The sequence below is a fragment of the Parus major genome, chromosome 3 (genome assembly GCF_001522545.3).
Source record: "Parus major isolate Abel chromosome 3, Parus_major1.1, whole genome shotgun sequence".
NCBI classification, from domain to species: domain Eukaryota; kingdom Metazoa; phylum Chordata; class Aves; order Passeriformes; family Paridae; genus Parus; species Parus major.
Window position 1 is genome coordinate 107376246 of NC_031770.1, and position 13200 is coordinate 107389445.

The following is a 13200-nucleotide window of genomic DNA, read 5'->3' on the forward strand; positions in this document are numbered from 1 at the left end:
AACCCAAACCTTTCTACAATTGTACGATAAAAGTACTTATTCTGTCTCATGAGAAAGGTAAAGCTGTGTATGCATCACTGGGTTACAAGGGAAATGGGATGGTAGGCAGGAGCAGCAGCCTTGCTGGTTTGTCATTGCTGGTGCTGGAGTACGAGACAGAAAGAACTTAGATTAGTATCTCAGGATGACAGCTATAAAAATACCAGGATTTCTGAACAAAACCTTCGGACTGATGTATAGGAGATGCTACCTGAATATGAGGAAGAAATTTACTGTGCAGAGACCAAGACTGGAATGGAATGTCCAGAGAGGGTGTGGAGTTTCCCTCACTGGGGATATTCCAGAACTGTCTGGGTGTAATCCTGTGCCCTCTGCTCTGGGTTGACCCTGCTTGAGCAAGGAGGTGGGACCAGATGAGCCACTGTGGTCCCTTCCAACCTGCCCCATTCTGTGATTCTGTGACTCCCTAATAATGGTGAGATGAATGTTTTCCAAGCTGGAAGCGCACCCCCAAATGCATACAGCCACAGCTCAATTACCATACAATCAGAAAGTACAAGTGCAAGCCAAGGAGACACCCAAACTGTGTTCAATGAGAAAATGGCACACTGGAGACACTGGTTGCAAAGACTAGAAGAAATCCTTATTTATTCAGAGAGACAAGTTTTCTACATTAATTCAACTACTAGATATTACTAAATCAAAGCCAGCTTTGTTTTATCTACTCATGGCTGCTTTTGATACTACATTTTTTACTCTTGATTGCCAAAGGTAAGGCTAGTGACAAACAGCACTAGTCTTCTTCTCTATGAAATCTGAAAGGCTTCAGATTTAAAAATAAATAAATCACTTCTGTTCAAATGTTTTGCATTATTGAAGGGAAAGTTGTATTTCCAGAGAGATTTGAAGTGGGCAGAGAGCACATTTCCATGGCAAATGACCCAGTCTGCAACATCAGCACCAAGATTGTCATGGGACAAGTGGTTCAGCTCAGTCCTATGGAGTATCCTGAGTCCTTTGAGTGCTGCAGAGCAAACTAGGCTTTTGATTTTCTGGGAACAGGACTGCATTTCAATCATGATCTTACTCAAATAGTTGAGTGAAGAGGTCAGGCAGTCTCTGGGAAGTAAGAGAAACACAAACCCACTTTTTGTGCAAAGCAGATTTGAAATCAGGAAAACTGCTTTTATCTTTTTCAAAACCTAGTACTACAGGGTTGGCTTGCTGAGACATCAAACTAACAAGAGGTAGTTCTTTATCTGTGTGCAAATGCAATTAACAACAAAAAATTCCCAAATAATTCTATAGATGTTTAGCCACATAACTTGTTCAGTGCATTGATCAACCTGCTCTTGTCTCAAACAATAGAAACCATCTCAATTATCAAACAGACAGTGTTATGTTCCATTTGCTTGGTAGAATTTTTTTAATTACTGTTTGCTGGTTGAGAAAGCTGATGCTGGCTGCTAGCTGAAGTATTATTGTGACAGTTTTATCCTGTGGATAACATAAATTTCATGTAGCAGTCTGACAATCAAATAGTATCCTCAAGTCAGGGCTGCTCCCAGCCAGTAAGGACTGGATTTGGAGCAACAGCTATACATGTGATCCTACTACCTTGTGGAATGAGAATTCAGCTTTTTGAGTCTTCTCTCTCCTGTGAATGGTAAATGTTTTAAAAAGAAGTAACTCCACACATCCGTCTGATTTGTTCATATGTAAGCCAGAATACCAGCGACCAAGGTGCCTGTGAAAGCAAACACTAAAGTTAGAGGCTTAAAACAAAAGTAACCCAATAAATAAACCCATTAGATTAAACTGTCTCTCTTTAAAAATCCTATTCTTAAGTTCAGTCTCACACTGCTCAGATTCCCAGAGAGGTTCCCAAGCCTCTTGTCTGCCCAGAGAGGCTGTGAACTCCCCATCCCTGTGATGCCTTATGTTTTAGCTTTCATATTTTTAGATTCCGTGCTGCTTTGGTGTGTAACTCTGAGCTTCATATTGTGTTAGTAAATTCTCTTCACAGTGTAGGTAGACAAAACAATCTTTTTCCACCTTGAGACCAAGGATAGTCAAAAAGATAAAAAATAGGCCCAAAAATTTTAAACAACAGTGAATTGAAGAGAAAAAACAAACAGGATGGGACTTCATAACCTAAAGCTATTATTAGACAATTGACTCCAATATGCAAGTGAACCAAAAAACTTATAAAAAGTGTGAGATCTCATGACTGGTCTTCCATTTTGTGACCATTTTGGGTCTATCTTTGGTGTAGCCCTGGCCAGGCTCTTGTTCTGCCCAAGGTGGATCTTTTAAGGCCTTTTAATAAATACCTACTTTATCCTTTAACTATCTACTCTCTGTTCTAGGTCAGCCTCTCAAGGCATCACCTGGAAATGTTCAAGGCAAGGTTGGACAGGGTTCTGAGCAAGTGGAAGGTGTCCCTGCCCATGGCAGAGGGTTTGGAATGAGATGATCTTTAAAGTCTCTTGAACCCAAACTGTTCTACAATTCTGTGATTATGTCTTTCATACAAAAATTATAATATAACATAGGGTTAGGGTTGCGTCCACACTCCTCATTTTTTAATGCTGATTGTTCTTGTAAAGAGAGTTAAAAAGCATGTACCATTCGCATCCAGGTTGGTATAAAGCCTTTGTACAGAGACATAAACCCTTCACCCTGGACAGTTTGAATCAAGCAGTCCACAGAAGATTTATAGAGCAGACCTCTAGCAATGTACAAAGAGAACAAACAGTGTTAGGATTAGAAATACACATTTTTTAAAAAACCTATCCCACTCATAAAAATAATTTGTAGCTGATGTTTTTCTACAAGCCAAAGCACTTTTGTAAGCTCCTTGGAGTCTAATCCAGAACTGAAATCCACTGGTTATGCTTAGGTGGCCATCACAACACCCCCCAGATATTTACTAAATCAGTAAAATCATCACCAGAAAGAGGAAGAGCAAATTATCGACTCAGCACTTCACTCCCAGTGAGATCAGTGAGACGCATGGTTTCAATGTGCTGCTGAAAAGATGGTCTCTGAAATGTCCATACCTTCCCTGCTTATCTCTTGGCTGGTTCATTATCCGGGTTTTGACCACATCAGCAGGAGTTCCCAGAACAGCTGCTACCAGCCCGGAGCAGGCACTGCCAACAGCAACAGATACTTAAGGAAGAAACCAAGATATATGATAAAAATTTCAGCATTTTGATTCCAGTTTTTATAATAAAGATATATATCAAATATATATATATAAAATCCTGAGTAATAACTCATAACATAAACTAGGTTTGGGATGCTTGCTAGTGCTGCTCTTGCTCACATATCCTCCCAGTGCCAGCTGCCCTCACTTCTGTGTGCAGTTCTGAGTCAGGGATGAAGGACCCACAATAGGCAATTCATAATACTGTTTATATAAACAGATTTTTTCATCACGTGAGAGAGTAAAAGAGGATGTTCTGCAGAAGTTGTATCACTGTGCTCCCACAGATTGGAACCAAGGTGTTTAAATGCACCAACAAGGCACTTCTAGTGAGGGCAGTTTTGTAGCAATGGTTGCATCCTTTCTCTTGTGTCTTCTATAAAGTGATGTTCTCTCAGGAAAGAAATAATTCTAAAGTTGCATTTCATCAGCAGTATCAAAATCAAAGAATGGGGTTTTCTGCTGGCACAGAGAGGCAGATGAAGACAGCAAGGCTGGAAATGCTCCACAATGGAAAAGGGGTAATTGGGGAATACGGCACCTGCTAACACCGTGAGTCACACTGTTGTCCACAAGTGTTGTGTTCAGAAGCAAAAAGTGTTTCACAGAGTCATAAGTGGTTAGATCTGTAAAGAGGATAATGAGAAAAAACAGCACTGTCAGGAGTGATTGATGTCTTTGCTGTTCACGACACAGGATGTTCATTTCCATTGTGGCTCCTGCCTTTGGCACAGCTGGCATTCTGCCCCCAATTTTTAATGAGGGCTGTGGCAACTGAGTCCTGTCTTTAGACATCTGGGTACATTCTCCTTTCTGCTCCCATCTGCTCTGATTCACATTACAGATGATGCTGAGCTGTATCTGGGTGTTCCTCACCAGCTGTGTTGTTGGTTCAGCTTCTTGGCTTGGCCTCAGACCAGCCTCATCACCACACACTTCCCCTGGATCTGGATCTTGGTGAAGCCTGGCTGCCTTTGCTGGCTCTGCCCTGCTCACCTCACTTAAGCACTGGTTTGTGGCTGGTGAGGTCCCTGCTTTGCTGGCCATAGGACCCCTTCAGCTCCTGGCTCGCTTTTCCTTAAACTCAGGTAAAAACTGTTACTTTTAAGCCATTTTATTTCCACAGGACCAAAACACAGCTGCACAAAGCAGAGATCACCTGCACGGTGCTCCAAACAGGCCCCCAGTGAAGGTAATCAAGACACTAAGACAAAGGCAGCAGCTGAACTCCTTTTTCTTAAAGTTTTGGTGGGGCCCTAAGTGCTGCAGGCCAAGTTAGTCCATTTACCTCCCATATTCACCAGAGCAGCTCTCTGGACATTTGGTACCCATCCAGCCCAAAGTCCCCTTACTCCTCCTTCAGACAGGATCTTCAGAAATGCGTGGTGCACGCCCCGAAACCTGAAATCAAAATGCAACTTGTGGGTAGACAGCCCAATGAAATCTTTGCACATTCTAGTACTTTGCTGCACCAGGTCCTCGCATAAGATTAGGAATTTATACCTGCAGGGATCTGGCCCTCCAGATCCACTTTTGGATCTGTCTTTGACTTTCATGCCACAATATTTTACCAGCACATATTAACTATGATACTGTTATATTAACTGTAATACTGTTTGCCTTGCAAAGCAGTGATCCGGTCCCTAACAGAAGACAACCCTTAGATCCCACATTGGGTTACAATACCAAATGTACGTGACACCAAATGATGGCAGCAGGCTGGGATGGAAAGAGCAGCATGTCCTGGTATTTGCAGGAGAATCTCAAGCCCTGCTGTGTGCCAGCCTTCCCTGTGCCTGTGCATTCAGGACGAGCCACTTCCCTTGTGCTTTCTTCCATCTTCAGAAAGCACCCTTCCCACCCCATGGTACGGTGCTGGCATGAATGTGCTGCAGCATGGAGGATGGGTTTGTGGTCCCTGGGACCAACACATCAGAACAAAGAAGAGGAGTATAAATGGAATAAGGACAAAGTCTTGAATTCCCCCCTCTCTTCACTGCCCAGAGCCATTGGGTGCTCTCCCTGTAAAAGGGCACAGAGCAGCTGGGGAGAAGGGGTGTCAGAAAACACACAGAACCACACCCTGGGCCAAAGAGTGATCAGTAACAGGGAAAAAAACACCAGCTCTGAGAGGAACCAACCTTAACGGTTTTCCTTCCAACTTCCTTTTTCCCTCCATCTGCATCTGCACCTTCACCAGATCAGTTGGGCTGGCAAAAAACTGTCCGATGGCACCCGCAGACATGCCTCCAACCACAGCTTTCCTGCCAAATGGAGAAAAATTGTGCTCCAGAATACACTGAAAATCTTCACAAGTCACAGTGCTCCAGCTGAAGAGTTCAGCAGCACAGCCCAGGTGGAACAAGTGTAAATGGTTATTTCTTATATTAACAGCCAAAGTGAAGGTAATAATTGTGGTGGCTATGGGTTGTTAAAGTAGTAATATTTCTGTAATTTTTCAAAAAGGGTGAAAACTTACCTGGGGAAAAAAAAAATAAACAAGGTTACATGATGCTGTTTTCTTAAGGTTTAAACACAGGATGGCTAGGTACACAAGTAAAGGATGATACTCCTGAAATTCCAAACAGCCTGATGATATATAAAACTGTTCTTTATCTCCCACTGCATGAGTTGTGTTAATTTTGTGGGTCTATTTATTTTATTAAAATCAGAAATTTCAGTGTTATCTGCAGGTTCCTCTTCCTGTAGCATTAGGCATGATAAATATTTTTTAGCAGATTTTATCAATTCCATTGTAAAACCAGATACATTTTGGACCTAAGATTTGACTGTAGGACTCCTACAGCGAGGACAATCCCTAAGCAAACAATAAATATACATGAATGTGCAACATTACCATAGAGGAAAGCTTTCACCCTCCGCCCTGCCAAGCACGGAGTCACGGAGTTGTTCGTAAGTAACCATCCGAACACCAGTGTATACTGTGGAAAACAAAAGCAGGAGACAGTTCTTGGGTCTGCCATTTCTTAGGTCTGCTTTGTGAGAGAGTGATCAAGACCTTGGTTTATGACTCTCCAGAGTTAGCCTGTGTCAGCTGGTCACCGCTCTCATGTCTGTGATCAGAATGGGGAAAATGAGGGGTTTGCCTGGTGTCAGTGGGAGACCCAGGGCGTTTTAGCATCAAAAAAACTCTGGCTAAGCCACACATCTGCCAGGACGCAACACAGCTTTGCCTGCACCCAAAGAAGATGGGACTGCATCGCCTCCTTCTGGGCTGATGCCAAGCACAAAACCCCTGCAAGTGTTTTCGAGGTTTGTTGCTGTCACCGTATTTCCAAGTAAAACACGGAAAATTATTTGTGACCAAACATCTAATGCATTTGCTTTAAGAACTTGTATTTTTCCCTTGTGCTTGCAGCCTCATCTTTTTTTCCATCTTTTTTCCTAATCTGCCCCCACTTCCCTCACGTATAAGACATCTATTGTTCAGAGAACTCTGTGTCTGGACTTCCTGAACGAGACCTTCCTGCAAAGATGACAGAGAACCTATATTTTGTTTTCCCAGAAGCCAGAACAAGGCCATGAAGGACTGGGAAAGGGAAGGAAGAGAAACTATTGATCTGGAATCTTGTATATTTCAAAGTCGGATTGCTGGCTAGACTGAAACGTCCGCACAGATATATTTAAAGTACAAGAAAATATGGCAAGCTGACACCAAAAGGCTTGGCCACAGAAGGCGGGACCCATCGAGTCCCATCACGAGCAGATATTCACCTATGTGGCGGTAAACGGCCGGCGTGGCTCCTTGCCAGAGCTTCTGAACGCCCTCCTCCTGCGCGATTCCCAGCGCCGTGCGCAGCATCCCGCGGTACGGGACCGGCCGGCCGGCCGCAGCTCCATCGCGCCGCTCGGCAGCCTCACCTTGGATCTGCAGCCGGGTTTTCGTCAGATCCAGGGGAAATGTCACTGCGGGCAAAGCGCCGGGAACACACGTGAATACGAGAGCGACTGCGAGGAGACCTCCCGTGCCGGGAACAGCTGCACCACAGCTCCCGGCCAGCGGCCAAGGGGCTGGGCAGGCACCAGCAGGGAGCAGGGGCTGTACCCAACAGGGTCCAGGAGATCCCTGGGGAAAAGGAGAATTCTCATCCAGGTCTGTTAAAAGCATCTCTAGGCACAAGTAACTAAATTACATTCCTGTCAAACGCCCAGTCTTTCTCCCATATTTAGTTTTGCAGATTTGTTATGCAATAAGTGTACCTTCTGAGGGACTCTGAATTAAAAATCCTGTTCCAGTTACTCCCCCTGAATACAGACCAGTCATACCTCTCAATCGATCATGTGGCCTCTCCAATTCTGTCCAGCACACTGGCAGCACATGTTATGGTCAGGAACAACCCCACAGAGTTCATCACAATGCAGACACACATTCAGGCTCACCTACAAACTTACCTACATATCTGTCCTACAAACCACCCTAAAGCATGCTTGCTTTCTTTATACAGGCACAAAAATCACGTTTAGCCTGTTATTTCTCTCACTGAAATAACTGGTGGCCAGCAAAGGAGGTCCAAGTTGATGTCAGCTTCCCAGGCTGCTCCTGAAACAGTACGGACACATATTTGTGCCCCTCATTTCAGTGCCAGGCCAGGGGTCCCTGGCAATGGACCTTCCCAGCCTGTGGCCAGGAGCAGGGCTTGTCTTTGTTTCGATACCTCTGTGACACACCAGGGTCCTTCCAAAGCAGGACTCAGGTGCTGGGGGAAGGCAGTCACTGCTCAAAGCCTCAGCAGGTTTATAATCTATTTGTGCATTAAGTTTGGTATTCATGTTTAAAGATTAGTAAGGATTGGCAAGTTAAAAATCCTTAGAGCAGTGTTTTGCTATAAAGAACATGCCGGAACATATTCAAAATAAGTTACTTGGTCACAAAGCACTGCTACACAGATGCCAGTGGGCTTCTATTCCATGTTTCACCAAGCAGTTTTCCAACTCCATTTTTATAGGCATCTCCACTGTGACCAGAAATTTAAGAGTCGGTTTCTCTTTGATTAACCTTCATTAACTATGAAAAGGAAATTCCTGAAGGAATAAGGCCTTGCTAATAACTTAGACAACAGATCTGCCTGCCTCTTTAGTCTTTTTTCTGAAACCCAGCCAGTGAAAAGCTTAAATTAGTCACCACTGCACTGAGTTAATGACTGCAGCGCTTCGAGGCAAAGATTTCATCCTTAAAAACCTTCCCTCCAGCCACGGCCACAGAACACTTGCAAGGCTTGGATTATGGAAAAGCCACAATTAGCACAGTGAAATGCAGATTTGCTGGAGCAGAACACTGAGGAATGAGGCAACCGGGGACTGATGTAAGTAACCACCCTGCCCCCCCCGTAGGTAAATTTGACCCCCTTCCCTCTCGGAAAACCACGGTGAGTTGTACCTAGTTCTGCCACAGCCGCTGCACAGGCTGACAGAGCGAATTTGCTGGCTCGGGGCCATCTCTCTGGAAGAGGTAAGCTCTTCTCTTCTTCTGCAGGTGACATCTAGCATCTCACATGAACCGAGGCTAACCAGCCACCCTGCCCGGGTGTGTCTGCAGCAAGAGCGGGCCCTAGCGCGGATCAGCTCGGGGTGGCTTAGGAGAAAAGCTGCTGAAGGTCATGTTTCTCCAGCGCCAGCACCGGGAACTGCAGCAGCCTCCGTGTCCCCGCAGAGCTGGAAGCTCCTCCTGCAGTGACACAAGAGAGGCCGGCGCAACAGGCTCCTGGGAAATGTAGTCTGTCACCAAGGCTGCTCTGTGCCGGGAAACCGGCACTGCAGGTACACACACAAGCGCGGTTTCGTCCATTATCAACATTGAAAAGACCAATTAATCATTAATGAGAGCTCAAGATTACGCGTGGGGTCTGTTTGCTTTGCAGGATGCTGTCATTGGCAGCGCTGCTTGGGAGCCCCAAACTCTGTTCCCGTGTCAAGCAGCTGCATCCGGGAGGGATTAATTGATCCAGATCTGGTTTAGTAAAAGCTGCATTAGCACCAGCTACGTGCCGAGCTGGGGCTGCGCATTAGGCACGTAGCCCTGCAGTTTGAACAAGGATCCCAGCCAGCCTGGGATGGCAGAAATTGATCACTTCTCAGAGCCCTGAAGTGAAAAGTTTAAAGCTTTTCCTGGCTGAATGCTGAAGTCCTGTTATGTGCCAGTCCTAATTTCTCTAAAATTATTGTAGATCTAGTTAGATTATCGTCATTTAAAAAAAAAAAAAAAAAAAAAAAAAAAAAAAAAGGTATGCACTGTCCCAGGGAAATTTTTCATTTATCATTATGGCTCAACTGAATCCCTCAGTTAATCATTAGCCATTAGTCAGTAATCCTCAAGCTGATTTCAGGATTTTTTTGGTCACAGAAATTTATCCCAGAACACCTCCCTACATCTCTGTCTGACTGCCTAAAGCGTTGGTGTGTGGTCCCTGTCAAAATAATTCAGAGATATTAAGGGAGCATTGCAGGTGAAAGATTAAGTTGAAGTTGGATGAATCTGTCTCATTGGTCATCAGTAATTGGTATTAAATTGGATCCTTCTTGGGGTTAAAATTCATTAACATTCATGCAGGGATAAAACCACCTCCTGACAAAGCCATGGTTAAAAATGGAGAGAGGGCATATTGAAATGGAATGCAAATGTGCTTGGATGCATGAAAGGCATGAGTGGTTCAGATCCTGTTTCTGACCACGCAATCTGCTGTGGCACTTTGTGCCTCCCTCCACAGCTGTTCTGTGGGCTTGGGTCAGCTTGTGCCACGCTCTGTCAGCCTGTGTATCATCAACTTGTAGTGTGGGGTAGAAAGGACCTCTAGAGTTCACCTGCAGTCTTCCTACAGTCCTCTGTCACACCAGGAGAGCTTCGGAGTTACATCAGGCTGCCCAAAATCTTGTTTAGTCCTCTCCCAGGATGAGGGTTTCACAACCATCCTTTAGTTGTACACTTCTGGGTATAGTCTCATTCTGTTTGCTCTATGACCATGCTTTAGGGAGTGGAAAACAACAACTAGATGCCCCCTTAAAGTAAACCTGATAGCATTGCAGCATCCTGTGGAAGGAGCAGTTCTCCATGGTCATTCTTAGCCTGAAGAAATAGATTATTTTAAAAACCAGATGATTGGGGGATGGCTGTGAAGAGGAATATTCTCCTCCCACATGACCTTTGAAATGAGCCTGACTAGAGGTGGATGCTTGTGTGGACAGCTCTGTGAAGTGTGGAGGAGAGAAGGGCCAGAACTCATGGAGATCCACCAAACACCTGGAGTTTCTATATCCCTGAATCCCGAGACAGACAGCACCAGCAGAGAGGACTCTTCCTGTTAATTTATTTCGGTTCTCAGTGAAATGGAGTTTTCCAGTTTCTGTCCCAAGCCAGTCTGACCAAAGGCTGCATATGCAGGGAGTGTGGACTTGAGATGGGGTGGAAGCACAGCAGCGGGGTCTGGGACAGCTGTGTGCTGCTGGAGAGAGGCAGCCAGACTTCCCAGTGCCCTCACCTGTGCTTCTGTGTGTGTTCACATTAATCACTGCACAGCCTGAGGAAAGCTTGGCTTTTTCCCCATCATACTGGTTGTGTCCTCCTCACAATAGTGCCTTGCATCTCATGTCCTTCACCAAATCATGCCCTAAAAGTACAACCTAAATAAAACAAACAAAAAAAGGCCAAAGCAAACAGAAAAGCCTTTAATGAATGTCTTCAAGGAGGCTTGAGGGCTTGTCTTACCTGTATATATAGATCATTTTAAACTCACTACTCAGTCAGTTAATGAAAATTTACCATGCATATAATGAAAATATGCATTTTCTTCAATATTACAAGGTCTTTAGCTCTTTCATCACTTTACCCCTTAACAGCAAGATATATAATTTAATGGATAAAAGAAAACCAGGAAATAAACATGTAAGGAGCTGTGACAGCTACACACAGAAGTGTAGAAATACCACAGTTAACAGTGATTTATCTGTTTATTCCAGACAGTTTGCAAAATGGAGATCAACACCCTGTTTGTCACAGTTGATGTATGTGAGCTTGTTCTTCTGCACATACAACCAACATGTAACATCCCAAGGTATTTCAGAATGAATGTTTAATGAAGAAACATACACCTGGTTTTCACAGCTCTTAACCTCCTACTATCAGGTGTATTTCTGCTGTGCTACTTTTACTGTACTGCCTGTCTGCACAGGCACAAAGGTTCCTGTTTGTGCACCCATTCCTGTATAGGAAGAGAGTTAAACTGTATTTGTATCTGTATCTGTTTATTCCCACTGCCTCTTGCCCTTTAACTGGGCACCCTGAAAAGAGCCTGGCTCCCTCCTCTTTGCACCCTCCCTTCAGGTGTTCATACACACTGAGATGATCCCCCTGAGCCTTCTCCAAACTGAACTGTTCAATCTGCTTCAGCCTCTCCTCACATGACAGATGCTCCAGCCCCTTTTTGGCACTTCACTCTTGGCAGAGGATCACCTCCCTCAGTCTACTGGCAGCTCTTGAGTGTGTTATAAATACATATTATAATATTGGCTTTTCACAAAATATTGAAATGTATGTTATATATATAATATTAAAGTAATTCTGCTATAGTTTTTTATTTCTATTAACTAAACTTAGGCATAGTAGTGGAATAGCTGATAGCTATGCTTGAACTGCCTGCTTGGTTAACATCCAACATACAAATGATGAAGACCCCTGCTACTGACGTGTCAACTATCAGCACTTACTGTCTGATGAAAGTATGGACCAAAACCCAAACTGGAGATGATAATAAGAACAGACTAAAGCCACAGTCAAGGAGCATGCATGCTCTAAAAAGGTGGTCCTGAGGAGGAGTCATGCTAGACAGTTCTTAGAGCATGTAAACTATTTGGAGAAAAGTTTAAATATGTGTAATTGTTACTGAATATGCAACAGGCTGATGCAATAGTAAAGATATATAAAGGGTGTCTCAGAAATAGCAGATGTGCTCTTGGCAGAATGCCAAGCACCCAGACATTAAACTTTGCTTTATTTTTGTCTCCTCTTGTCTTTTATGAAACCTTTAAATTTTACCAGGAAGGTGAAGCAAAGTGCAAAGGTCCATCTCTGACTCGTGTTCAACATGGTGTCCACCAGGACCTCAGATCTGCAAAGTTCCCGTCCACCCCCTCAGCCTGTACTGGTGCAGGGTGTTTCTCCCACCCAGGGGCAAAACTTGGCATTTCCCTTTGCTGAACATCATGAAGTCCCTTCTTTTTTTTTTTTTTTTCTGTAGGAAAAGCTGGACCAGGGGATCCTTGAGGTCCCTTCCAAGCCATTATTCTCTGGTTTTGGGATAAGTCCCTGTCTGCTCCTTTTCCAGCCTGCTGAGGTACCCCTGAGTGGCAGCACACTCATCTGGTCTGTCAGCCACTCCTCCTGGTTTTGTGTTCTCTTCAAAGCTGCTGAGGGTGTGTGGGGCTAGATTCTGACAGCACTTCCTAGGGGTTTTTTATACTTAATGTATTCTCTAATAATTTTGATGTGCCACTTTCACACACGCAAAGAAACTAATCTGACCTCTCTGAGACCTTGTCTTCTGATATGGCACTGATATAATAAAGTCAAAAGTCAAGCAGGTTTTGACTTGTCAGTTCAGCCTCAGAAGTGTTTCTCTGCTCCTCAGACACTGGACACACATCTAGCCTTTAATGAGGTATCTCAGACAGGTGAGAGATACCTTTCTTAAGGCTTCTGCTTCAGCTGATGCCTGCAGAAGTTTCTTGTCATCTATCTGACTTGCTGAAAGCTAAATGTCTGCAAATCACAGGCTGTTTTGTGATCTCAATACTGAAAAAAAAACCTGTATTTTTTTTTTAAATTGAAGAAGTCTCTGCACCGCTTTGCCACTGTCCCTGGCCGTGTCCCTGGCTGCCCGGGCGGCCTGCCAGCAACCGGTGCAAAGTCCAAGGATTTGCCACAGCAACATCTACGGTTTGCAAGCGGCAGAGTTGGTCCTCATGCCAGAACAGAGCAG

The 13200-nt window shown here is 44.3% G+C and overlaps 1 protein-coding gene and 1 long non-coding RNA gene across 6 annotated transcripts; one reads left to right on the forward strand and one right to left on the reverse strand.

Annotated features, from left to right (window-relative positions):
• Positions 1–621: 621 nt before the first annotated feature.
• Positions 622–8841, reverse strand: SLC25A27 (solute carrier family 25 member 27). 5 transcript variants are annotated; one of them, XR_001520610.2, is made up of 10 exons: positions 8610–8841; positions 6947–7138; positions 6069–6153; positions 5353–5475; positions 4500–4612; positions 3753–3837; positions 3063–3155; positions 2629–2731; positions 1618–1747; positions 622–1119 (listed from the first exon to the last, which is right to left on the reverse strand). XR_001520610.2 is itself a non-coding variant. In XM_033513096.1 (9 exons), exons 1-9 carry the CDS (start codon positions 8710–8712, stop codon positions 1084–1086), a joined length of 960 nt encoding a protein of 319 aa, XP_033368987.1. In that variant the 5' UTR covers positions 8713–8841; the 3' UTR covers positions 622–1083. The 5 variants fall into 5 exon arrangements, 3 of the variants coding, with proteins under 3 accessions (XP_033368987.1, XP_015478307.1, XP_033368988.1); XR_001520611.2 differs by having other exon boundaries at positions 622–1747; positions 3063–3174; XM_033513096.1 differs by lacking the exon at positions 2629–2731.
• Positions 7905–13194, forward strand: LOC117244096. The gene is made up of 3 exons (XR_004496543.1): positions 7905–8535; positions 8706–8989; positions 11183–13194. It is a non-coding gene; the product is annotated as an uncharacterized LOC117244096 (long non-coding RNA).
• Positions 13195–13200: the final 6 nt, after the last annotated feature.

Excerpts from the sequence above, each read along its gene's own strand:
- SLC25A27 (XM_015622821.2), bottom strand. The coding sequence starts at position 8,712 with ATGTCACCTGCAGAAGAAGAGAAGAGCTTACCTCTTCCAGAGAGATGG. Across the intron at positions 7,139-8,609 it reads AGCGGCTGTGGCAGAACTAG|TGACATTTCCCCTGGATCTG; the intron begins GTACAACTCACC and ends CTTTGCCCGCAG. Across the intron at positions 6,154-6,946 it reads GGCCGTTTACCGCCACATAG|TATACACTGGTGTTCGGATG; the intron begins GTGAATATCTGC and ends TGTTTTCCACAG.